General features: G+C 34.5%; 1 protein-coding gene across 1 annotated transcript in view; it reads right to left on the bottom strand.

Annotated features, from left to right (window-relative positions):
- Window positions 1-25,592, bottom strand: part of SNTG2 (syntrophin gamma 2) — a gene marked incomplete at both ends in the record, with an annotated part of 288,908 nt that overhangs the window by 128,945 nt on the left and 134,371 nt on the right. Inside the window, 4 exons of the mRNA XM_082758096.1 lie at window positions 5,867-5,908; window positions 6,027-6,070; window positions 17,573-17,630; window positions 17,727-17,783. Of these exons, the coding sequence (XP_082614222.1) occupies window positions 5,867-5,908; window positions 6,027-6,070; window positions 17,573-17,630; window positions 17,727-17,783 (201 nt within the window). The remainder of the gene's footprint in view (window positions 1-5,866; window positions 5,909-6,026; window positions 6,071-17,572; window positions 17,631-17,726; window positions 17,784-25,592) is intronic.

Raw genomic sequence — 25,592 nt, 5'->3', positions numbered from 1 at the left:
TTGTATTGTCACTTAATCAGTGAGTCCTGTTGTCATTCTTCAGAGCTGTCCCTTACCCTTCCCAGTCTAAACAGTTCTGTTGAATGTGTGGTGGTTTTACTGTGCTGGGCAGCTAAACACCACAACCTCTCTCTCATTCCCCCTCCTTAGATGAGGAGGGGAAGAAGTAAAGTAAAGAACAACTCACAGGTTGAGATAAGGATAATTTAATTAAAGGGAACAAGAAAAAAAAATAATGATTAAGGAAAGATCATTATTAACTAAACAATTTAACTAAAGGGAAAAACAAAAAGAAAGGGGAAAAGGGAGGGGGAAAGGGAAAAAAGGGAAAAAAAAACAACAAACAAACAAACAAAAAAACATGAATGAAGGCTATGTGGAAGTGCAGAGGAAAGAAATTGCTCTCTGCTTCCCACAAATGAGCTATGATTGACCACGTCCTTGAAGCAGGGCCTCAATGCACATAGCCGGTGTTCGGGAAGAGGACCAAAGTTTTCACAACGAGAGCCCACCCCTCCCCTCTTCTTCCTGTTTTCACCTTTTATTGCTGAGTGTGACACCACGTGGTATGGAACATCCCTTTGGTTGGTTTAGGTCAGCTGGCCTGGTGATGGTTCTTTTCTCACTTTTTTGCCCACCCCCTAGGAGGGTTGGAGAGAGTCCTGGTGCTGTGCCAGCACTGCTCAGCAGCAGACACAACACTGGTGTGATAACACTGCTGTTCTGGCTACAAGTGCAGAGCGCAGCATTGTATGTGCTGCTGCAGGGAAAGTTAACGTCCCAGCCAGACCCAGTACTGAATGAGCAAACAGTCACCTCGTGTTTCATTCCATTTCACAGTTTGTTGTGAATATCTTGAAAACAGAAGTCCCAGCAAAATGGGATTGTGTGGGATATCCCTTCATTGTGAACTTCAACCCAATTACTCTTCCCCCCTGTTTCTATCTTTCAAACAGTTATTTATCCAAACAAGAACCATTGTTATTATGTTTCTTTTAAGGCACGTATGAAACAAGGATTTTGTTGGGAGTCTTTTTAAAACTCCAGCAAACTATATCAATACTTTATCCGCATTATTATTGATTCTTCACAAAGTACAGGCAGGTTTCTGACACACAGCAACTCTTTGCCAGAAAATGTTTTATCTATATATTTGTCAATGGTATTTTTTTAATTATGATTGTTAATTATTTCACTAGAACAGACAACCAGGCTTACCAGACTGTGGTTCTACAGATCACCTTTTGTACCTTTCACTGATATGTACTTTTCACCTCAGTCCCCACACATCAACATACCTTAGACAATGTCTTTTAATTTAAAACAATTATATTTAAACCAAATGATGATTTATGACCATTATGATGGTTTTATGATTTTACTCCATCACCTCTTCTAATACAAATACTTTATATAAATTTACATTTTTATAAGAAATAATTAATTTTAATTATATTTTCATGTTTATATTATTTTTTACCTTGCTTTATATTCATTTTTAATTGAATAGTTAAGTGTCGTGTCATCATTTATCAAGTAAATGGTCCCTATGGTGACATTTAAATTAGCAAATTAAACATGATCAGAACACAAATTCAAACACTGAAACATAATTAGTTAAATTCCATATAGTTAAGTTGTCAGAACAGAGCATGGTATGATTTAGACATGAACTACTTCACACTCTTCTAAATCCTGTCCTAGCATGGACTGGGTTAGCTTGGGCCAAGGGCCATTATCAGTAAGTATTTTGCAGACAGGCTCCCTGTTTCAGGAGAGGTGAGGGAGTTTAGTTACATGGACATATGTCATGCTGTACCAGGCAACCTCAAAGCGACTGGACAGGAAATGATGTAGTGTGCAGTGCCCAGCTAATGCATCACACTGACTTCGACTCATTAAACTACCACCAAAAGTCTTCAGTATGAGCACCTGCAAACCTTCCTATCAACAAAAATCTGAAATTAAAATCTTCACACTCTTTCCTAAATGTTTGGACACAGTCAGTCAATTCCATCTCCCTGCCCAGAGAGGCAGTAACTCGTTCTCCTCCAACCAACGTTCACTCAGCCAGCAGAAAGGAGCCTCCTCTGTTGCACCCTCTCTGTCTGCTTCATCTCACCGTGTGACAGAGAGAAAGAAGAGAAACCAATGATGTCCAAAATTACAAATCTCCAGACATTCACAACAGGAATTGCTGAGGTTTTGTCCACGTATAATACTCTTTAATTGGCAAAAAAAATGTCTTTGCTTAGAGTATTTCTTATTGCTGCTTAAAAGAAGTAAATAAAGAAATTCAAGGCTGCTTTCCCTCTGGCTGTAAAGGGCCAGCAAGCACATCTCTGTATAGCTCACCCTCACAAGGAGGCATTTATTCCCTGCTATTAGATATGCTTTACTATCAATATCACAGAAAATGTATTTTATTTCGTAATAATCTGATCAAACGTTCCAGCAAATGCTTAATACTACTATTTGATCATATGTATCACCTGCCTACCGCAGACAATACAGGAATATTTAATAGTAGTATACCCTACAGCAGTGTAGAATAGCTCAGAAAAACAGGATCTCCAGTGCATTGCTATGGACATAACTCTCCTTGACAGTTTCCGAAAAATTAAATGTAAATTAATATACTGGGAGTTTGTCAAATAAATTTTATAGTTTGGCAGACATCTCTTCCCCATGCCCTAATGAATCCTCAGTAACACTGGAGGAATAGGTTCTACGTTGCAGAAATATTTTTCAGTTGAAACAGGCTACTTAGAGAGGTATATCTCTAAGACAACAGAAAAAAAAAAAAAAAAAAATCTTAAACAGCACAGTTACTGTAACTCCTGATCCAGAACCATTAAAATGATAGTTAGTTTTGATTTCTGTTAAGTACTGAAACACTGCTATTAAAAAAAAAAAAAAAAAAAGAAAAGAAAAAAAAAGAAAAAGTGACTCAAAGATTTTCATTTTAAATTTTGAAAGGAGTAAAAAAAAAAAAAACATATATATGCAGTTTTTATTCCAACACAAGGGATGAGATTGATGCAGACGAAATATAATTTTTCATCCTGAAAGTGTACTTTAGGGTGAACAGTAAAATGACATTTTATCAGGAGAACTGACTGTTCCATTTGTGTTGTACAGGGTGATAATCTGATTAGCCACCAGGGAAATAAAATACATTTCCCTTGCATATAATCAATACAGAAACTATATTAATCTCCATATTAACATTCTCTGCACTCACAGTCTCTCCACACTAATATATTATTTATGAAAATAAACTTATTTTTCAAAAAATATAAATTATTTTCAGTTCTCCACAGTCTATTGTATTACCTACTGTAAAAGACGGATTTTCCTCAAACCCAATTTCCATTTTTTCATGTATCTATTCATACCATTAGCCAGAACTAAGCTGTGAGATTACAAGTCAGTAGCAGCTTGAAGAGTTACTAAGAAAAGCAAATTTGAGTAATTGGAAGTTAAAACCAGGAAAGCCAGTTGTTTGGCTTGCACAGAAGTAAGCACCTTTCAACCTTGCTCAAGAGAAAAAAAAAAACAAACAACACAGGTATTTGGTGCAATCAGGATCAGCTGCATACATAACAGTCTCGAGTGTCAGCTGTGAAGATGGTAGGTAGTAAACACAACAAATTGGCCTCCTTGACTACTATTCCCAGATCTTGTAGCCTTCTCACCCCTGTATTTACCCCTGTGGGTTTTAAGTCTTTAAAATCTGTGAGCTGAACTGGTATATAATTATATATAATCCTACATTTAATAAAAGACAGGTTATCTAAAATTATGCTTATTCAGTGAACTTCCTCACATGCAGAATGATGCCCAAGCAGTCTCAAAAAAATGGCTATCTCCCCCCAAAAAAAACTGTCCCCAGTTTTTATTGCTGAACATGATGTTATGTGGCACAGAAAATCCCTCTGTTCAGTTCAGGTCTGCTGCCCAGCTTGTGTCCCCTAATAACTTCTTGTCCACCCCCAGCCTACTTGCTGAGAGTGGGGAGAGGTGGGAAAAAGAGAAAGCCTTGCTGCTGTGCAAGCACTGCTCAGCAGCAACTGTAATACCGGTGTGTTAGTTAACACTGTTTTAGTCACAAATCCAAAACAGCACCATACAAGCTGCATGAAAAAAATTAATTCCATTCTACCAAGCACGACTCCTTTGGATCACACAGTGCAATTTGTAATCTTGAATAAGGTGTTTGCAAATGAGGTCTTCATCACCCAGAATGGAAGCAGCAAGAAAAGAAGTATGTTCAAACTATATCACAGGATGACCTTTCACAAGTCCTATTTTGGGGTAGATCACTGAATATATGAGACCGTGGTGCAAGAAAGAAAGAAAGAAAAATAATTGCTGAATAACCTTTGACAAGCATACTCCCATCAATTAAATACTTTGTAGGATGTTAACAAGATTAATTGTAAAATGTAACCCAGTGTGAACTGACGCTAGATAAGCCTCAATGCTGAGTGCCTTCGGAACAGAATTGCTCGATGCCTCTCAACTAATTTGACTGACACAGTTAGAAAGTAGGAGACTCTTTACAGAGACAGAATACAGGTATACTTTGCCAAAAGTTAGATGAATCCTCCAGCCCTAGCCTCCTGCTTTCTGGAAAAGTATCCCTAATCACTAAATTGCTATATTAATAGTAATTAAAACAACTTGCAACACTGACTTCTCCAGTGGCCTTTCTAGGTGCTCAAAAATACTGCACTGTGTGCAAATCTCAAAGTTTTAGGTTTGTGTTCTTTGACACCTGAATGGAATTTAGGAGTGGGATTTGCTATGCATTCAGTTGGAGAATGAATGCAGAAACATTCAACAGTGGATTGGCCAATACTGTCAATAATGGTTTAGTGGCTTCTAAAATCAACAGGTACTCAAACACTTCCTTTCTTCTGTGCTTGCCAATATATTAGTCTGAGGGTTGAGGTGGAAATTATTCTCAAACTGAGATAGAATATGAAGTGGAGAAGAAACTTCAAGAAATTAGGCCAGAACACTGGCATCAAATATTCATCTTAGGCCTACTATATGTGATGTGATGGTAAAAATGTTCTGCAAATTCAGCTACGAACCTTTGGCTTACCTTTCATAAAAACTCTGACAGGTAATATACAGCAACTGATAAGTGTTTTCTCTTTTGAGGTTTGGTTGCAAACATCTAAGCACTTAATGCTACATACAAAAATATTTTAGACAAATAAAATAGTTCCCCTACTTTATTTTTCCCCCAAGAACAGAGTCACCCCCACTGAAATCTATCACCTTTTAAAAGGGGGATAAAGGAGTTTGAAAAGCTACCATGTTATTTTGAGAAGTCCTTGCCATATTAATTCTACAAAGGAATGTAGAAAACATTTTAATAATTTTCCTTTTAAGAAAATAAAATGCTTTCCAGAGTTCTTGGCCTAAAAAATATCAGATAATCTTCTGATTGTTGTAAGCCATAATCTTTTATTATACAGTACTAATAACTCCCTAGAACACACTGGAAAACCTTGGTCCACTTCTAAAACAGCACCATGAAAATGAATCACTTTCAAGATTCAACATATTGTGCTAGTAGTATTTAACCTGATTCCGCTCTAACCTAGAGATTTGTCTAAACTTAACAAAACTTAAATACTGTTAACATTTCCTGAAAATCACTGCTAATGAGCTGCAGCTTAAAAACAAACAAACAAACAAAAACCAGTAGATATGTATTCACATTTCACATTGTGCTTCTATTTATTTTGTGAAATGCTTCAATATGAACAACCTCATATGGTGAAAGGTTAGAGGCAAAATACTATGGATATTCTGTATGCTATCAAAAAATCAAAGTGGAAGGACTTACCACTTCTTCGTGGGTAGCACTTTCTACATTAATACCATTAACCTAAAAACAGAGATGCAATAGGAACAGAATGATTTCCAATATGTAAGTGAGTTAATGAAACAAACATAAAGGCAAGTATGAAACAAATGTCTGTAGAAAAAAGCAAACATTTACTGACCTGCATTATTGCATCTCCTATAAATAACATTCCGGTTTGGTCAGCTGTGGGATAACAGGAAGAGGATAATTTAATTCAAAGCAGTACTAAAAAACAATGTATATTATCTTTCAGCATTTGGTTTAGCATGCTGTTTGTAAGCATCATTTGAAACTGATTTGCTTGTGAAAATACCAATGGCATAGCAATCAGTGTTCATTCTAAAAAGGTAATAGATTCCTAGCAATTTTAAACAAATTAAGAGAGTTACTTCCCTTGCACAAAGAACGTATTTAATATGGAATACAAATGTCATTTCTCACTAATGAAGGATTTCATTAAATTATGTGGAAAGCATGATTCACACTTTTCATTATTATTCTACAAAAGGGAAATAGGAATTTCTGAAACTACTTAGCAATTCCTTTCCCCCTGAACAAATTTACAGTGACTGCTATAATTAAAGAGGTTGTGCCTAGAATTTAATACAACTCTTTAACATGAAGTTTGACTTATCTTTGTTCCTGAGAATAACATAATACATTATTTCAGTTGGTAATTTGCATGTTTCCTGCCTTACAAAATCAATGGGAATGATATAATGAAACTGCAAAGAAAATTCTACACAGACACAATGACATTTTTGAGGTGTATTCATCAGCTTTTAAATTTATTTAATTTTTAGCAGAATTCAAGGATGTTTACCTCTTGAAATTTAGCACTTAATTGAAAGAAAGTCTCCAATCCTGCAGACTGATATGATTAAATTAAGCATATGAATAGTCTTATATGCGATCTTATAGTCACAGTTTGAGACACTGAAGAATGTTAACCAAGATAGTATTTTGAGATATGTAAACAGAGGAAAGAAGGAAAGAGAGAGCGAGACAGACAGAGAAAGGAAGGAAGGAAGGAAGGAAGGAAGGAAGGAAGGAAGGAAAAAAAGAATGAACTAAAAATATTCTTACCATTTCTACAATAAAGCTTTTGCCACTGAAAATGTCCCACTTTTGGTTTAAAACAAAAAACAGCTTCTTTCTATTAAATTTGTATTTCTAATAGATTTTTCATCATTCTTTTGGCAGATAAAAGATACATTTTATTAGTACTTTTATCAGTACTTAGGAAAGATTTTGTGATTTATTTTAAATACCATGTTAAAAGTTGTATTGAAGGTCTTTACCCTACATTTAATCCCAGTTTATATTTTAAAAATATGCACACAATTTGTAATAGCATAATTCAGTTGCACAGAACCGCAACTGATTTAAAGCACTGAAAAAAACACAAGCAATTCCGTGTAGCCTGTAGAGGTACCTGTATTGCTAGGGGAGACAGATGCTACCTTGGGCATCTCAGTATTAAACTTCTGGTCAAGATGTTAGCAATACATACACCAATAGTGAAAGTAATCTGATCCATTTTTTTATTCATTTATGCCCACTTGTGTTAATGACTAGGAACAAAGCTGAGAAATATTTACTACATCTGTAATAGCAGGTGATAAGGCAGAACAGAGATGGATTATAGCCCAGTAATAGCCCAAGTCTGGTTCATTAGGGGTGTCCTCCTGTAGCAGGTTGAGACCCACCCATACCTCCATGACCCCTCCCTAGTGTATTTCTGGTTCAACAGATGTTCAAGCACTGTATTATGAGGAGGTAAAAGTTTCAGGGGCTGCTGTATTGCTTTTAAGTAAGGTCAGCTTCTGTGGCTCTACAGTGACTGTTGGTAGCAGGAGTGCATCACTGTGAGGCTGCTGTGCTTCAGGATGGGCTACTTGGGGGCCCACATAAGTTTTGTGTAACAGTTCCATAAAAACAGGAAAGGGAAAATTACCAACACAAAGTTCTTGAGATAGGGTTAGTAAACAATTCAGGGACTGAGGAGGAAAAACACTGACATGAAAAAAAAAAAAAAAATTATAAAAAAAATCTCAAGGAACAAAAACAGGTAGCTGGAGGATGGTAACTCAGCAGCACTGGAGGTAAATCCCATCCAGGGAGCAACAGAGGCTGAACGTTCCCCACCTGATTGCTGACTGCCAAGACAGCAAAGGCTGTCCCACAGTGATGAGTACTGCAATGCCCCTAGCTACCTATTGTGTGCATTAGCCAATAAATATTATAGTTTAAGTGCACAAAGCAATTATATTCTGCTTGCAGAATCTTTACACACAATTGAAGTTCTCCAGATAAAGTGAATGAGAGGGAGAGAGTTACACAGCTGATGCCAAATGCTCTATGAACGGAAATAAAACATGGAAAATAGGCAGAATCAGGACATTCACTTCAAAAGTGCATTATACAGCAAACTAACACAATAATGTGGACACCTCCATGGCTGCTGTCATTATGGCCAGTGATGGTACTCTGGCAAATGATGCTTACAAGTCTGTGATGAAACACTTTGCTTTATATATATATCCTCTATAGCTAAAAATCAATGATGATTTCTAAGACAAATATTTTCCAGAAGTCAAATTGTAGAGGAAATGTCACTGCGAAGCAGAAGACACAATATAGTAAGGAAGTGTCTTAGAACTAAAGTGACCTGAAAAACTCCTTGGAAAGAGACAAAAAGACAGTCTTGTTCTCTCTCATTTTAAATCTGAAGACAAGTAGTGTATCATTTCAAACTCTACTTATGCTTTCATTAAGTTATACCTTCTCTGAATGAAAAAAAAACATTGTTAATTTCAAGTGCTATGTTCCACTTTATGTGGAACTTTGTCTCTCACTGGTAGCACCCTCACATACAAAGATGTCTATGAAAGGTTGCTCTGCAATTATGAGTCACGCTGCATAGAATTAATCAGCACTAAAAACAGACCACTTGAGAAAGTGTTTTGAGATACCAAGTAGCATATAATCTTATTCAGAGAAACAGTAAATACAACTTTTCTGGAATTCAGGATATCTCTTGAAGCTTAACTTGAAATAATATTTTATAAGTAATGAACTGAACATGGCCAGAAAAACATGTTCAAAAGAAAACATGCACAAAGTAGTAATAAGCAGAAATGTACCAGGGTTTAAAAGAAAATCAGGTGTGTGCTGCAACAATTAGTATTTGTCACTGATAACAACTCTCCATTTCAATTATCTTTTGTACATTCATTAAATTCACAAGTGTTACTGCAGTTGGAGGAAAGCATCAGGGAAACCCAAAGGGGCTTCTATAAAGGAAGTGATACAAAATAAACCATAAAAGAAAAAAATAAATTAAAAAAAAATCCTATTCTTAAGAATATATTAGACTTGGAAAAACTTTCCCAAGAGTAAATGACCTATCATACTAGCTATTAAAAATAAATAAATAAATAAATAAATAAATAAATAGACAATCAGACAGAAACATGGACTATGAAAGATATTTGCACCCTTTGAAAGGAAAAAAGAACAAGTAATTCTTCTGAACTCTGTTTTATTTCCTCTTCATATCCATTAGCTGTATTGAAGTTTTCAAAATTTACAAGATAGTGAAATGGTTAATTCACCAGATTCTTGGGAAACTCTGACTTACCACATGGTAGTGATGCACAGATCTATGCAGGTTTGAGTCTGTAAGTAATACGATGTGCTTGTATTTTTCAAGACTTATAACAATACATACTTTCAATAAATTTTTGCTGAATTCCTGAATACTATGAGACATGTACTGGGTGCTAAGTCCTCTAACATTGTATTTATGATACACAAAAACACGCTGTTTTAGGCATACAGGTAAGTTCATTGACTTCATGACCTCTCGATTCTTAAGCTTAACCTTAAATATATGTAAAAGTGCTCAACTCCATAACAAGAATTTAAATGACAAGTTAAGCAAGTATACAAATTTAAAAGAGAAGATTGGAGAAATTGGTATTTAGAATGCAAGAGGTTTCATAAAGTTATTTTCAAGTGTTTTTCCCTTCTCTCTTGGACATAGTTACAGTTGTGATTGTAAAGACACCACTGGTGCAATTCACTTTTATATTTTCTTGAAAACAAGCAGTCTTGTACCTGTATTTGTAATCAATACTTTAAAACAGAACTATATTAACTCAGGTATGAAATACAACCTTGTTAAGGAAGATTTAAAATATTAACATGCTCTTTAGAGGACTTGAGCCAAAAACTGAGAGAGGTCATGCAAAGCGGTTGTCAAGTCTCCATCCTTGGAAATAAAGAAAACTCAACTGGACAGTCCTGGGCACACTGCTCTAGCTAATGGTGCTTGAGCAGAATGGTGGACTACATAATCTTAAGAGGTCTCTTCCAACCTCAAAAATTCTGTGATTTGCAAAGCTGCACACAAGACTATATTGAATACCTTTATATATTTTAACATATTTGTTCAAAATGCAACAATTAACCTATTAAGGAAGTATTTGTTGTAAATAAGGATATTTGGAATGAAAACAGAATTTAGTTTGATAGGTTGATTCTCAGATGTTAATTCTTCTCAGAATTATCCTTTGTACTCTATGCAACCCATCTTGGTTTCTTGACAACTTTTGCTGAGAGAAACCAAGGCATTGATTTTTAATTCTCCCACATGCCTGGTGACAGGATGAGGGGGAATGGGCTTAAGTTGCACCAGGGGAGGTTTAGGTTGGATATTAGGAAAAAATTCTTTACCGAAAGGGTTGTTAGGCATTGGAATGGGCTGCCCAGGTAAGTGTTTGAGTCACCATCCCTGGAGGTCTTTAAAAGACGTTTAGATGTAGAGCTTAGGGATATGGTTTAGTGGAGGATTTGTTAGTGTTAGGTCAGAGGTTGGACTAGGTGATCTTGGAGGTCTCTTCCAACCTAGATGATTCTGTGATTTTCCGTCTCACTTTCTTTTAATTTTCAGTGTATCACCCTTACGGGCTGTACTCTCAACCACTCACACCTTATTTTATTTATATAAACACTTTAAATATCTTCTTATTTATTTATTCTAAGGAAAGGCATGGCAACTGAGTTGGGGCAACTAGAAAAGCAGAGTAATTTTATTTTATTTTTAATTCTGGACTTTCAGTATATGAAGGGGGCTTATAAGAAAGATGGAGAAAGACTGTTTACCAGGGCCTGTTGTGGCAAGGCACAGAAAACATTTTTTATCTGAAAGAGGGTAGATATTTGGGGGATTGGACTAGATGATCTTTCAAGGTCTCTTCCAATCACTAACATTCTGTGATTTAGATTGGACATAAGGATTTATTTATTTTACATTGAGTTGGTGAGACACTGGAACAGTTGCCCAAAGAAGTGTTCTGCAAGATTTCAGAGCTGGGTTGGATGGGGCTTTGAGTAACCTGATCCAGTGAAAGATGTCGCTGCCAACGGCAGGGGGATAGGACTAAATGATCTTTAGAGGTCCCTTTTGACTAAAACCATTCTATGATTCTATAATCTTCAGAAAATTTGAAGATACTAATTGCCACTGTTATTTATCACTGGGGATACACGCTTAACCTTAGCTAGGAAGTTTCTTGCCTTTGAAAATAAAAGTAAAAATATTTAGGCATTGTATACATACAGAATTAAGTAGCAATAGTTAAGAGGCAAAAGCAATACTTATACCTAAAAGAAAGCTATTTTTTGTCATTAAAAAAAAAAAAAAAAAAGTTATAATAGCCAGGTATAGCTAACACTCCATTAAGAGTCACTGAAAACCTATTTAAAATGACAAAATTGTGGTCTTTCATATGGTTAGTAGTATTAAAAGCTCTAGGTACTCTATACATATAATCAATCTAAATCAGGTATTTCCAGATTTACTACAGGTTTTTTCAAGTAAAATAGTTGTGTGCATTACAAAAAAAATAAATCACTAATAGAAATAAATAAATAGAAATAAATAATTCACTGATAGAAAAATGTATTGAAATGTAAAGGAAAATTAATCTGATCATACAATTGCAATATTCTAAGGCATAAGGATAGCTCTAATAGACATATGATTAATATCACATCTAAAAGGCTTGCTGAGCTGAATAACATAGTCAGACAAGTTATGAATATGTAACATTATATTAGGATATAAATTAAAGGCAAATCTGGCATCTTCATTTTTTTTTCACAAATGTGTAACAGCTTCCATTAAATACTATTACAGAATGCAAGAAAGTTTTAAATGCTGTAGAGGGGAAGACAAACTTGCAGACTAAGGGGGGATGCCTGAAATAATGGAAATACATGCATTAAATGAGACACAATGAAAGAAGAGATACATTTTCTAAAATAGCCTAGAAAGTCTTTATTTCAGAAACTAGTAATGGAAAGATAAGAACACTGAAAAGATCAAAAGTAGAACTTTTATGAAGTTGCCGAAGGATGTTTTTAAATCTTTCATATTATTCCATATGACAGTATCTCCAAGCAGAAGGGTTGTCACATTTGTTCCTTCCATCAAATATTCTGTATGATTCTCGACTGTGCTTCAGCCCAAATAATCTGAATGAGTTTTACTCTGACTTTAATTTGTATTTTTCAGTGCAGTAGGCATCTTTGCTACATTTTAGATTGTTTCTGCCTAGTTGCTTGCTTCTCCAGCTTCTATACTAAAACTACTATACTAAAACTTCTATACTAAACTACTTTCTATGGTAAAAAGAAAGTTTCAAGTCCAAAGTCCAAAACACCATTCATCTTCAGAAGGACTTCAAGCAGTTCTTTCCTGAAAAAATTTACCTGAGAGAACATGTACAATATAGTTCTCTAATTTTCCTACATGAAAAAATTATCATCAACCTTTGTCTTCAGTCTGGACTGCAGTGGCAACAAATTCAAAAAGTAATTTTAAATGTGTTTCATTAGATTTCTACATTTCATAAGGGAATTACATTGTCAGCCATTCATAATTATGGAATCACAGAATCATTAAAGTTGAAAAAGACCTTTAAGATCAGTAGGTGAGCAGAAAAAAAGAAGTTGTACATTTAAAGGGCATCTTTGGGTCGCATTTTTTTCACCCAACTGCAACAGATAACTAATGCAATATTTTGTACCTTTTTCTATGAAATTTGGAGTACACACATGATAACCATAACATTAGAGGTCCACTGAAATTACAGATATCGTTTTTCAGATTTTATCAACCTTTTTGTTTCAGAAACTGGAAAATGCACCTTTCAAAGAGAATACTCACCATAAATACCTAAGGAACTGAAATAATACTCCCAGAAACATTTAACATTTTAACACAGCTGTCAAGCAAAAAATATTTTTTTTTTAAATCAAAAGTCAATCTTCACATCTGTTAAGAATAATTTTATTATTTACCCTATTATTTACCCTATGAATACAATTTCAAACAAAAACTTAAAAAAAAGCATTATTCTTTATCAGGAACTTAATGCACGAATTTTTATATACATCAACAAGCGTGTATACATAAATATATCTAGAGAGAGAACCTCACATTGGGAAAGTATGTAAGTGACTGTTTAAATCTAGAGTTGGACACTAAATTCACTGTTTCTGATTTTTAGCCATGAATGGAATGAAAACAAATTCAAATTAACCCATGGCAATGCTTTAATTTTCTCCATAAAAATGTGGTTTAGATTTATCACAATCTTAATTGCTATAAAAAGAAAAATAAGTCAAATTCTATAACAAAACAAAAATACAAATATTTCATCCTGTTTTTTAGAAATAATTTAAATGCATAAAAATACATATTTCACTGTAATAATGAAGACATCATCATTGTAAACATATTCCACAGATTAGATTTAACCTATATACCTGCTCAGTTAAACACATAAATTTGACTATTTGCATCCTTCTAACCAAAGAATTCTTAAGGTTTAGGTCAATACCTTATGTCCCATGCTTCAGCATTTAAATCCTGATACAAACCTGAATAGTATGAAGTGTTCTGTTCACTAATTTACCTATCTATATGCATCTTGTTATATATTTGATGACTCCTGACTCCAATTAATATAATTGGACCTTAAGTATGCTTTTAACTATTCTATTGAACAAAAATACTTTTCTGAATCATGGACCAGAGTATCTGCACTTTGCTTGTTAACTGCTCTTTAACAGTTCATTAGGATATCCTTTCTACCGTATGCACTGCTGGTCTCAAGGATGCAATATAATAATAAATAAATAAATAAAAAATGCAAAGAATATTCTTCTCTGTCCTGTGAAACTACATTTAATGCTGCAGGCATGGATTCAATAGAGATAATGATGAGTCAATGTTACCTTTAAATATAATCAGCTACTCAGTAATAAAGAAAAATAACACTGACAAATATAATTTAGAATGACACATAGAAAATATGAATAAGCCATCAAAAGTGTATGTATATTTAATATGTAGCTGATACTAGGAAATAGTGTACATAGATAAAATACCATCTAACTTCAAAAAAAAAATCTTCAAATCAGGTCTTTCTTATGTTTAAAGATAGCCTTGTATTAGCCTTCACTTTCGTAACATATAATGAAAGTTTTGGATTCATTTTGAACTCCTTATGAACATAAATATCTCCATCTTGGCTTAACTCTTCCTTAATCTTGACCTTGCTGAAGTGAAGCTCTAAGGCTGATGAAGCCAAGGTGATGAAGAATATAAATTACAAATGCAAATGTGCTGTGCATCTTGCTTGTAATCTCACACTATGCCCAATGATTTATCCATACTAGGCTTGGTTACTCTAGTTGCACCACCTTCGTGGATGACTGGAGTCAGCATAGGAAAAAAGACTTCTGCGGGCATTATCACATATGCTTCCATATCAAACCAGCTTTGTCTGGCATATATGTGTAAGTGAAACTGCTGTAAGCCCTCATCAAACTGGCACTGTGTCCTCCAAACAGATGGTCCCAAATGGAGGCTGCCAGGATGTAGTACTTGGACACAGTCCGTGTTTGGAGAGCGCAGAGTTTCAAGCCAAAAATGTTTCAATGGCTGAATGTCCTGAGTTTGTTCCAATCCTGCCAGGTTATATGGCATCTCCCCTCAGAAATGGGCTAAACTCATAAAATAACAAGTCACCCTTTATCACAGGAGGTGGGAAAATGCTTTCAAATTAAAGTTTTAACCAGTTTTGGCTCTCCTTTGCAAAACTGGCAAAATGCAAACTATCCCTATTACACCAGCTTTTATTCAATTTTATTTAACTATTTTTGTCATGCCTCATTGATCTGAACCCACTGTTCTGTTTCATCACTGCTGCTTGTCTGACTCCACATGTTATGTGAGATATGAGCAGAGCTCACAGCAGTAGTCAGATTATTACAGCAATGCTCACAGAAATGGAAAGCTGCATCAAGGTAACCAAATGTGACTGCTAACTTCATAACCCTGCAACATGAAACAGAAATTCAGTTCCTTGACCAGAGGAACATAAAGTTTTTACAATTAACACATACAGCACTGTATGCAATAAAAGTCACTTGTACCTACAATCAAAGTTCATAAAAAATATTTTAGTAATTACAGATGGGAATAACAGACACTAGATGGAAAGATATAATCACAGAAAAGCTTGTATCATTTATCTCTATATTGTTTACGAGGATTCCTTTAAGTACATTTAATGGATCTGACATATTTTCTTACAGGTTCACTGTACATCAAGTAAGCCTGAATGAACTGATTCCTTTCAAAGTTCAGGATACTCAGCTACACACATCATAGGAATAGGAGTTGGCAGTGCTCAATGAATCATTGAATCACTTATGCTGAAGGACACCTCAGGAGCTGACCTACTCCAGACCCCCCACAGTGAAAGCAGGGCCAAGGTTCTCATCTTCATGACAGAGGTGCAACTGATGAAGTATCTATACAGCTTTCTTCATACTTTGTCAGGTGTGCCAGTGTCTTTATACCATTCACTGATTCAGCCATGAACACTGTATAGGAACTTACTGTGATACAGCATTGTCTCTGGTTATAACTATTACTCACTTTAGAGCTTCCTTCGGCAAAAGGCTACAAGATGTTGCAAATATCTTTCGAGGACAGATTTTCAAATCTGTGGTATACCACTGACACCTTAAGTTGTTGTTGCATTCATTACTCTACAAATAAACACAGTTAGTTCATGAAAAACTGCCTAGATACAAAACTGTGCATACAAGTATTTGATTTATAAAACCACAGCTAACTTTGATTCAAAGCACTGTCCTAAAAAGGGCAGTAGATATCTTGTTGGTGATTAACTGCATAAACTACATTCCTTAGACCTCAGTGGTTATATTAGTATTTTTTTATTATTATTATTACGTATTTACTTTCTTCATATGGTTTATTATGCTGTGTATTCATGGAACCTATTAATGTTCCATCTACAATAACACAACTGGCATAAAAACATTTATTCACTTTCTTCTGCAGAAACAATATCATAAAAGAGAATCACCATGTTGAAATATATCTAAGTGCCGTAACATAGGAAACTTGAAGGAGTCTTTCTAATTGGATACCGGCATAGACAATATATTCAGTGTTCACTAGATATCATCTGAAACTAGATTACCAACTTCAGGTATTATACTTCAAGCAAAACATGGGCCCACAGAAGAAAATGGAGAGAAGAAAAAGTACTGTCTGAGATCTACTAAAGCATGAGGCTGGACACATTGCCAAGTAAAAGCAAATATTCACAATTTACACTGAGGCACAGCAAGAAGAGGGGCTGATGAGTAAATAGATGGTGTCAGTGGTTCTGAGTCCTTTATGGAGCAGGGCATGCACCAAGTATCATAACATAGCACTCTGCCTTTTCTTGCATAAAAGGTTACATGAAACAGGTAGATTTATTCTAGGGAAGAGGAAATGCATAGAAGATTTATCATAGGAACACAATACTTCTACATCTATGTAAAGATTGCCTCAGCAAAGAACAAACTAGTCCCTGTGTCCATGTCCACCCGAAATGAAACTACTACTAAATGACCCTTAGGCCATCTTGCAAGGCACTGCCCACTCCCATGCAATGGTTCTACTTTACTGATTGTCCCCTTTATTTTCCAGAGCAGTTTTCCAAGATCAGTCTATCATTGTCCCCAAAAGGTTATTTTTGATAGATAAATGTCAATGTAATACTTAACTGTGTTGGGCTACACTGATTTAGATCTAATGTTATTGTAACAAACATTACGAATCACTCTCTGCAACTAGGCAAAGTCAGTCATGCTGTATGATGAATTACTGTGCAAGGAAAAGATATGTTTGGTTTATATATCCGTTTATATATTTTTTATCCTTTGCGTTATTGAACTTAAGTGCATCAATAGGTATCTTGTATCACAGTTTTGTTTTCGCAAGTAATGTGTTTTAAACAAAGCCCTGAACAACTGTCTTACTGCAGTAAATTTTTTTTTTTGTGAAACTATTACTTAACAGTAAAACTTCAAGTGAAGGTCCTAAAGACTTTAAAAGATTATAGATTTTAAATTCAATACAAAGGCACGTGGATCACTTGGACATTTACAGAAAGGCTTAAAGACCGTGTGATACTGAAAGAATTAACTAGAATTAATTCTGAGTTTAAAGAACATTTAATTTTTTTTTTTAAATCATGTACAATACAGTACTATATATTTAAATAACATAAATATATATTTTACCTGCTTGGTCTTTAAACATTTTTGATATGACGACAGGCACTTTGTGCTCAGCACCACCCTGTAAAAGATGCATAATAATCATGAGATCTCAATTAAGGCTGAAGTGAACCAGTCATACTGAAAATTAAAAGAAGAAATAAGAAGTTATTGATACCTTTATGCTTAAGCCCAAGCCACCAACTGGTTGTCTACGAAGTGTAACAGTTCTGTGCTTTAAAAAATTGTAGAAAAAATACATTTAGGTGAAAACACAATATCTGAATAAGTACAGAAGATGCTTTAGAGTTCATTCTACTCAAAAAAATTATGATTTTCAAAGGTACCCTGGAAACTAAACATTCAAGTTCTGTTTTGAAGTATCATTCAACACTGATTTATAGGCACTTATATATAGGCACTCTCCTTAACACAAAGAACAGAACTTTTGTATGAATTCTGCATGCAGACTTATTATTATTTATTACCACTGATGTGATACTCTTCCTAAAAACAAACTTTTACACGCTTTTTCTTTGTTTTGACAAATGTTTTCACAAGAAAACTATATGAACAGCTTTGGGTTGCACATTTTCATAGCTGATTTATCTTCTTTAGTTGCTACCGGGTATACACATTATATTTATTTTCATATTTCAATCGCAAATACCAATGTCTTCTAATCCATATCTTCAGCCATATGCCATTTTTTTTGCAGCATATGCTAAAAGACTTTTTATGATTGTCCACTTCAAATGGTTATTTTCTTGCGTTTCATGTTTAACTGCATAAAGAAGATAAACATTTATCAATACTTTTCCGTATCAACCTATCATATGTTTAATAGTACACTGAATTTGGCATTGCTTTAATGTGCAAATCTTGGTGCCTGACAACACAATGATATCAATTCATTCATTGACACTAATCACAGAGTTGGTGAGAACTGTTTTGCAACATGCTGAACAATAGTGTATATAATGCCACTGTTCAAGAACTGGAACTGTAATTCGTGAACATGTAAGATTAAATGTTTTTTTTTTTTTTTTTTTTTTTTTTGTATATGATTTCTGATGTACAGAATGACAAGATTACATTATATGGATACCTACTGATCAGATATTTTATGATTTCTCTAATTCTGATAAACGGATTTTTTGATTTTAATACTGAAGCCGATAAACACATATTAACAAGGTATTTTTAGCTTTTTCTTTTTTCTAAAACCCACCTTGCCATACTTAGATTTATGCTAACTCAGGGAAAGAGGGAATACAATGCATCATTGATTTCAGTCTCATTTTAGGAAGGTAAAACAAAAGCATATGGGAAGGGAAAAAAAAAAAAGAAAAAAAAAAGATAACTTTCACACATTTCCAAAATTTTTTTCTTCTGTTACCATGAACATTATACCACAGCAGTCTGTGCTAAAAATGGACAACTAATTTAAGTGTTGACATATAGTATCTGATTTAAATCAAAAGTTGTGTATGTTTCAATCTCAGACCAGATAATACAGCTTTATTGAAATCTGCACTACTTTAAATTGCTTTATTGGTACACTTCTTCATTTTGAACTGACTCAAAACTTTCAATCAAAATATTCAAATGCACTAAGAAAGTTCAGATCCAATCTGAATTAGAATACATGTTTCTGCCTTCATGGTCAGAACAGTCATTTTCTATGACATAAATCCTGTTTAATTACTGTGTTTCTTTCCACTTATACTCACAACCTGTAAACTAATTATCACAATCTATCCCATCACATAAGAATGATGGAATAAGTGCTTTAATGGCTTGATTGCTTGAGCATTATTGGGCTTGAAATACACGTACACTACATAGATAGCCTTGGCCTTTTTATAAAAGACGAACAAGGTACTACGTAATGCTATTGCATCCACTCAACTATAACTAACATTCCTATTTTTATACAGTAGATACATTTCACATGATAATACTGATTCTATAAATTAGTTTATAGCTCTACAAAGCACTCTATTTGCATAATATATTTTTATAAGTTTGGCATTTGTGTTTTCATAGATCATAGCATAGCTCATTACAGAGCTTCAAATATTCCTGTTGAAGAACGCTTTCAGAGAAATTATTAAGTATGTACCTAAAAGTTTCTTACAAAACAGCTTTTAAAATTAGAGCTACTTGCAAAAACACAAAAATCTCCTACATTTGAAGATGTTCATATTGCAAATTAAAATGTCGTAAGCTGAGCAGTATCATAACCAAGACCATTTACACAAATTTATTCAATTCTATGATCACATATAGTTCACTATGATTGCAACCAATAGTTATATAAGACCAAACACCACATTCCGTTTTCTGTATATAGATTTTTGTTACCGATTTTGAATTTTTTAAAATGTAATAGTGTCCAATTCCAGAAAATTAGAAGAAATATAATATTGGACCAATACTGAAAAATTATAAATACAGCTGTGGATCTTCACTATATCCCAATGCTTAAAGGTCAGATAATACTAGATCTGACAATAAATAACCCATTCCATTATGGAATAAATGTAACCTACTTCATAAAAAATTAAAGGTAAGTAATTTTAAGGGGGAATAATGTGGAAAATATATTTTCAAATGAAACTGATGACAGAGTACCAGTGTTGTAACAACCCTTAAAATGAAGGAATCTGATAACACATAAAAACTTGATTAAAAACATAAAATATATGAAATAGTATGCTATATTTTTACTCTATTATTATATTTTTATTATTTTTATTTACATATTTAAGTTGACAAAAATATTTCAAATCAAAATGTAATTAAGATAAAGTTACTTTTTATTGACATCTGGTGAAGTAATGACAGTACTTGTTTTAAATATATATATATATAAAAAATCAATGATCTGAAGAAAACCTCAATTAATTACAATGATGCTTGTAAGTGACACAACAGTTGTGAGAAAGTAATTATGAACAGAACAGAGCCTGAGTATACAGCAATTCAAGGTCATTCTGGTAAGCTGGAAAACAGTTCAAACAAATAGGGAAAAGCATTCAACTGTCATGCTCAGTACACAAAAAAACAACTTCCCTGCATAAAGCTATGGCCAAAAGCACTAGCATAATTTTATATCATCAAAAGACTATTAAGTAGGAGTAGAGAGACTATAAATTATTTCTCTGTCAAGATATCCACACAGTTGAAATAATACAGCCAGTGCTGATACGTTCATTTTCAAAATAATCCAAATAAATTGCAGTGGTAGCAGGCAAGAGCCACCAGTACTTTGAGACATTCATCTAGAAATGCAACAAATACCAGGAGTGAAATATATTTAGCTTTTCAAAGCACTTTTCAGGGATGATCAAGCACAGGCTTAAAGCATCTTCCTTGGCAGAAGATGACCAAATCACACAGACTGACACAATAAAAATTTAAATGACTTAAAGTTCAAAACAGACACATTCAGGCTACAGACACAAGACATGATTTTAAACTTTTGTGGCATGATGCATCTTAACTGGATTTAAAAAACAACCAACCAACCAAACAAAAACAACAATGAAAACACTTTAAAATAGTAGTATGATCTTGAGACTTTCCAATGCACAGATATTTCTTCTTTTATCTCTATTTAAAGCATAATTTGTCACATTATTTCACGAACAAAGATTTAAATTAGCTCTAACTGTAGGATTACTAAAATACCCGATGGGATTTTTTATGGCAGTAACCAGAACAGTGTTTAGTTTTTTCCACATCAGTGAAATTAGTTTCACAGCCTGCCACAAGTATGCTCTTTCTACAGAGAAGTAATGCAGACACACAAAGATTTAGGGTCAATGAATTGTTTTACTGATTTGAAATGCCTGAATCCTTTTTTAAGTATTTAATTTTCGTATGAACTTTATCTGTTTGAAATGTCTTGTGGATAAACTGCAATCTCAGCTTTGAATGTTCAGCACTTGAGCACATTTTAGTTTTATATCAGATGAGAAGCACCTAATTCCTGATCAGCAGTGTGAAGTATGATGTATATGACACAGCTAGGACCACACGACACCTTTATTTCCAGAGAAGAATCATTCATGAGGTGTTGGGACTACTCTTCACTGCATGTCTTCCAATATTAAAAAACCAACACAGGGCCAAGGCTCAAAAGACAGCAGCTTATATAATTGTAATTTTCTAATACTTGACTTTGCAACTTTGTTTTAAAGGCAGAAATTAAAATAAAAAAAAAAAAAAGGGGGTGGGGGTGGGGGGGAAAGCCCACAAATTCACATGGTTCACTACAGGTTGGTTTCCATTCAGTCAGTTGTTTGGACCCTTAAATTCATAGTGTAGATGCCCACTGCTTAAGAAAAAAAATCTGTAAGTAAATTAGGAGGGATTCACCTTTAGATACCTGCAGAAAGCAAGACACTATCAAATTAATTATCAGGTTTTGTAGGCAAACATGTTAGAGTAATTATTATTTTCCATTTGACAACTTCTCCCTGCCCCCTCTCACTTCTGTTGTGGTTCTGTTCCCTTCTCAGGACCCTTCTTTGCTTTTGTTCTTCCCCACCTTGTAACTCAAAATTCTGGAAGCTTTTTTTCCACTTTTAATTCAAACCAAACAGCACCCCTCTCTATTATGAAACTCATTTACAGTAAATAAACAGGGAGGAAAAAAAAAAAGTTATCAATGTACATGAACTACATGCACAGATTTAAATTAAAGTATTTCTAACATACCCCTACAAAATTGGTAGTCATGTACAGCAAAAAACATACATGTAAGATAAAATTCATATTAGTGAGTATTATATGTTATTTAAATTCTGATAGAAAAGTATATGAAATTCTGGCAGCTGTTACAGAATGAGCAAAGTCCTTGGTCCAAATAACATGAAAGATTTTTCTCTTAATATGTTCTAAATGATGATGCATCTCTACTGCCAGCTAACAACACTATCTGCCAAAGCAGATTGTGCTGGCTGTGCTCTTGATTGACTACTGGTAGCAGAACTCCTGAATATGGATTACCATACAGGTAATTCTACCTGTTTACCTCTGCTTTTCCCCTCAAGCTGTCAGCTGTGCAGAACTGGGAAGGACAAGACTAACTGATGACATTATCGATACTCGTTTGTATTACACCCTAATCTGTTACACAAATGTGGATTACATATCCAACTGACATGTTTCAGTATGGTTAAGAAGATCTGTATGAAAACAGAACTGTCTGCACACATATTGTATAACAAATGTAATCTAAACAAAATAATTGACGTTCACGTATAGAGGTGGTAGAATAATGTTTCCATCAGATCTTTGATTCCAGGGACATGCAATGAAACTAACCTGAAATTTTCACAAAGGAACAGAAATCAGTGAGAATGTCAATGTCCACCAGCTGCTGGAAAGCAAGAAGGCAAAGGAAATTACATGCAGATGTTTGGCTGCCTTGAGAATGCATTAGCTGGGAATTAGTTAAAACCTTTACATATGAAAAGGTACTCTGTAATGGTAACCGCTATGCACTTTTTATTCAACATTTATACCACTGTGATCCCCAAAAATGAACTATTCAAAAGTCAGGAAGGTTGTTGAAAGGAAGAATAAAGGGGAGCCAGCTAAGAAAATTAAAACTCCATAGGCAGCGTGAGGAGTTTTTAAGGCTACCACACTGAAAGCACAGATCCACTGAATGCCACTTATTAGAAAGGCTTAGCTAAGAAAAAAAGGAAAACAACTTGGCTAAACAGGAGGTCATTAGATGTAAAGAGTGGCGGACATCATGTTTAAAAAGAAAATGAGAAAAAGGAACTTAAGCAAATAAATTTAAAAACTGAATTGGGCAGCAACAGTAAAGAGAGTTTCAACAACTGCCGAAAAGAACCACAATTACTAATAAATCTTCAAATCTATCAGGAGCAGGAGGTCTGCCAAAGAAACCACAGGAACAATTTATGATCAAGGCATACTCAGAGGAAAGAAGGGTATTGAAGGGAAGATAAATAAACACTTTTCATTAGGTTTCACTGTGAAAGAAACTAGAAATGTTCCTCCAACATTTTTTGTAGCACAAAGGATGTATGGATCTGTCTTAATTTGAAATCACTTTAGAAGCAAATTGACTAAATAACAGTAGCAAATCACCAGGGTCAGATAGCATTCACCCTGATCTTAAAGGAACTCAAGGATGAAACGAAGTAATAGCACTGGAGTGCTAACTTGAGTTACTTCTCAAGAAAGCCTTGATATTCAAAGACTACAACACTACAAGTAAAATTCCTTTATTTTTTTTTTCATAATATGTTTCAATTAAGGTTTAAACTTAAGGCCTGCACTATACAAATTAGAACTGTAGGAAAAGAAGTGTATGTATCTACAGACAGTAAGAGGAAAATGTAACAAAGAACAGAATTGCTAGACACTTGAATCTACCTTGAAAAAGAGAAAGCACTTTTTTTAAAGAACAATGCCTTCCGAATCTACCAGGAATCTCTGACGTGGTCAACAAGCATGACAGATTTTTTATTGAAAATATAAAATAAGCTTAAATTATTCAAAGACTTTTGACAAAGACTACTTTTAAGGAAACAAAGGAACCATAGTGAAAAGCCTTGCAAAGATATACTGCTAACTAAAATTAGTTAAAAAGTAGATAGAAAACAAATAGATGGATTAAATGAGTAATTCTCACAATGGAGGAAGGTCACCGGTGAAGTTCCACTGCAGTCTATATTGTAACCTGTAGTATTTAAATTACTCACAAAGATATATACATATATACATATATAATTAATTAAAGGTATGAGCAATGAGATTATCTTCACTGCTTACTGAGGTAGGAAGGATGAGTGAACTGAAAATATTTGCAGATCTTATTAAACAGTCATCAGGCAACAAGACAGCAGTACAATACTATAGTAGATAAATGCTAGAGAGAAATTAATTTTTCCATATACATTATTAAGTACATTTCCCATGTACATTATTACATAATGTAATGCAAATTACAATTGATTCTGAATGAGCTGTTTCTAATACAGAGACCACTAAGGTCTAACAAGACCTTAGCGTTAAAGTGCAAGGGAGAGACTCTTTATCAGGGAGTGTAGCAACAGGACAAGGGTGAGTGGTTTTACACTAAAAGAGGGTAGACTTAGATCAGATATAAGGAAGAAATCCTTTACTGTAAGTGTGGTGAGGCACTGGAATGGGTTGCCCAGAGAAGCTGTGGATGCCCCATCCCTGGAAGTGTTCAAGGCCAGGCTGGATGGGGCTTTGGGCAACCTGGTCTGGTGGGAGGTGTCCCTGCCCATGGCAGAGGGGTTGCAATTAGATGATCCTTAAGGTCCCTTCCAACCCAAACCATTCCATGACTGTAAGACATCATCAGTTTATTGTTCAGTAGTGGTCAAAAGCACAAATTATTATTTTTTTTATTTTTTTGGAAGTCTTAGCAAAAGAACACAGACCAAGCAAAGAACATTATTACAGCAATGTAAAAATCTAAAGTTCACCCCACATTGAACTATTGGACTAGTCCACATATAGTCCATATCTACGTGGATATAGTCCACATTGGACTATTCTGGTCCCCTCATACCTAAAACTGCTCAAAAAGGTTCAGAGAAGGCCAGTAAGGTTGATGGAACACCAGCTGTGACCAGCCACCAACAGGATTTAACACCATTCACGATGACCCTTTTGGACTGGCCACCCAGACAAAATTTACCCAGTGAACAGTGTATCTGTACTGAGAATGCTGTGGGAAATGGTATCAAATAGTTTGCTAAAACATCATCAAATGATATTAAGAGGAACAAGGTTTAAAACAAAACAAACAAAAGTGATTCTTTGTGCAATGTTTGGTGGGAAAAAAGAAATCTGGATGTTCAAAGTCTACACATATTCATGGGGAAATCAGACAAATATGCAAAACCATATTCTGCACAGGAATAACTTGAGGCAGGAAAACTTCTAAAAGAAGTACCACATATTCTTGCCTTATCAGCTTTCCAAGCTATCACCAACAGCTACTGTTGGAGAAAAGATACTG

This window comes from Aythya marila (genome assembly GCF_965140915.1).
Source record: "Aythya marila genome assembly, chromosome: 3".
Taxonomy (NCBI): Eukaryota; Metazoa; Chordata; class Aves; order Anseriformes; family Anatidae; genus Aythya; species Aythya marila.
This window is presented reverse-complemented; position numbering and strand designations above follow the sequence as displayed.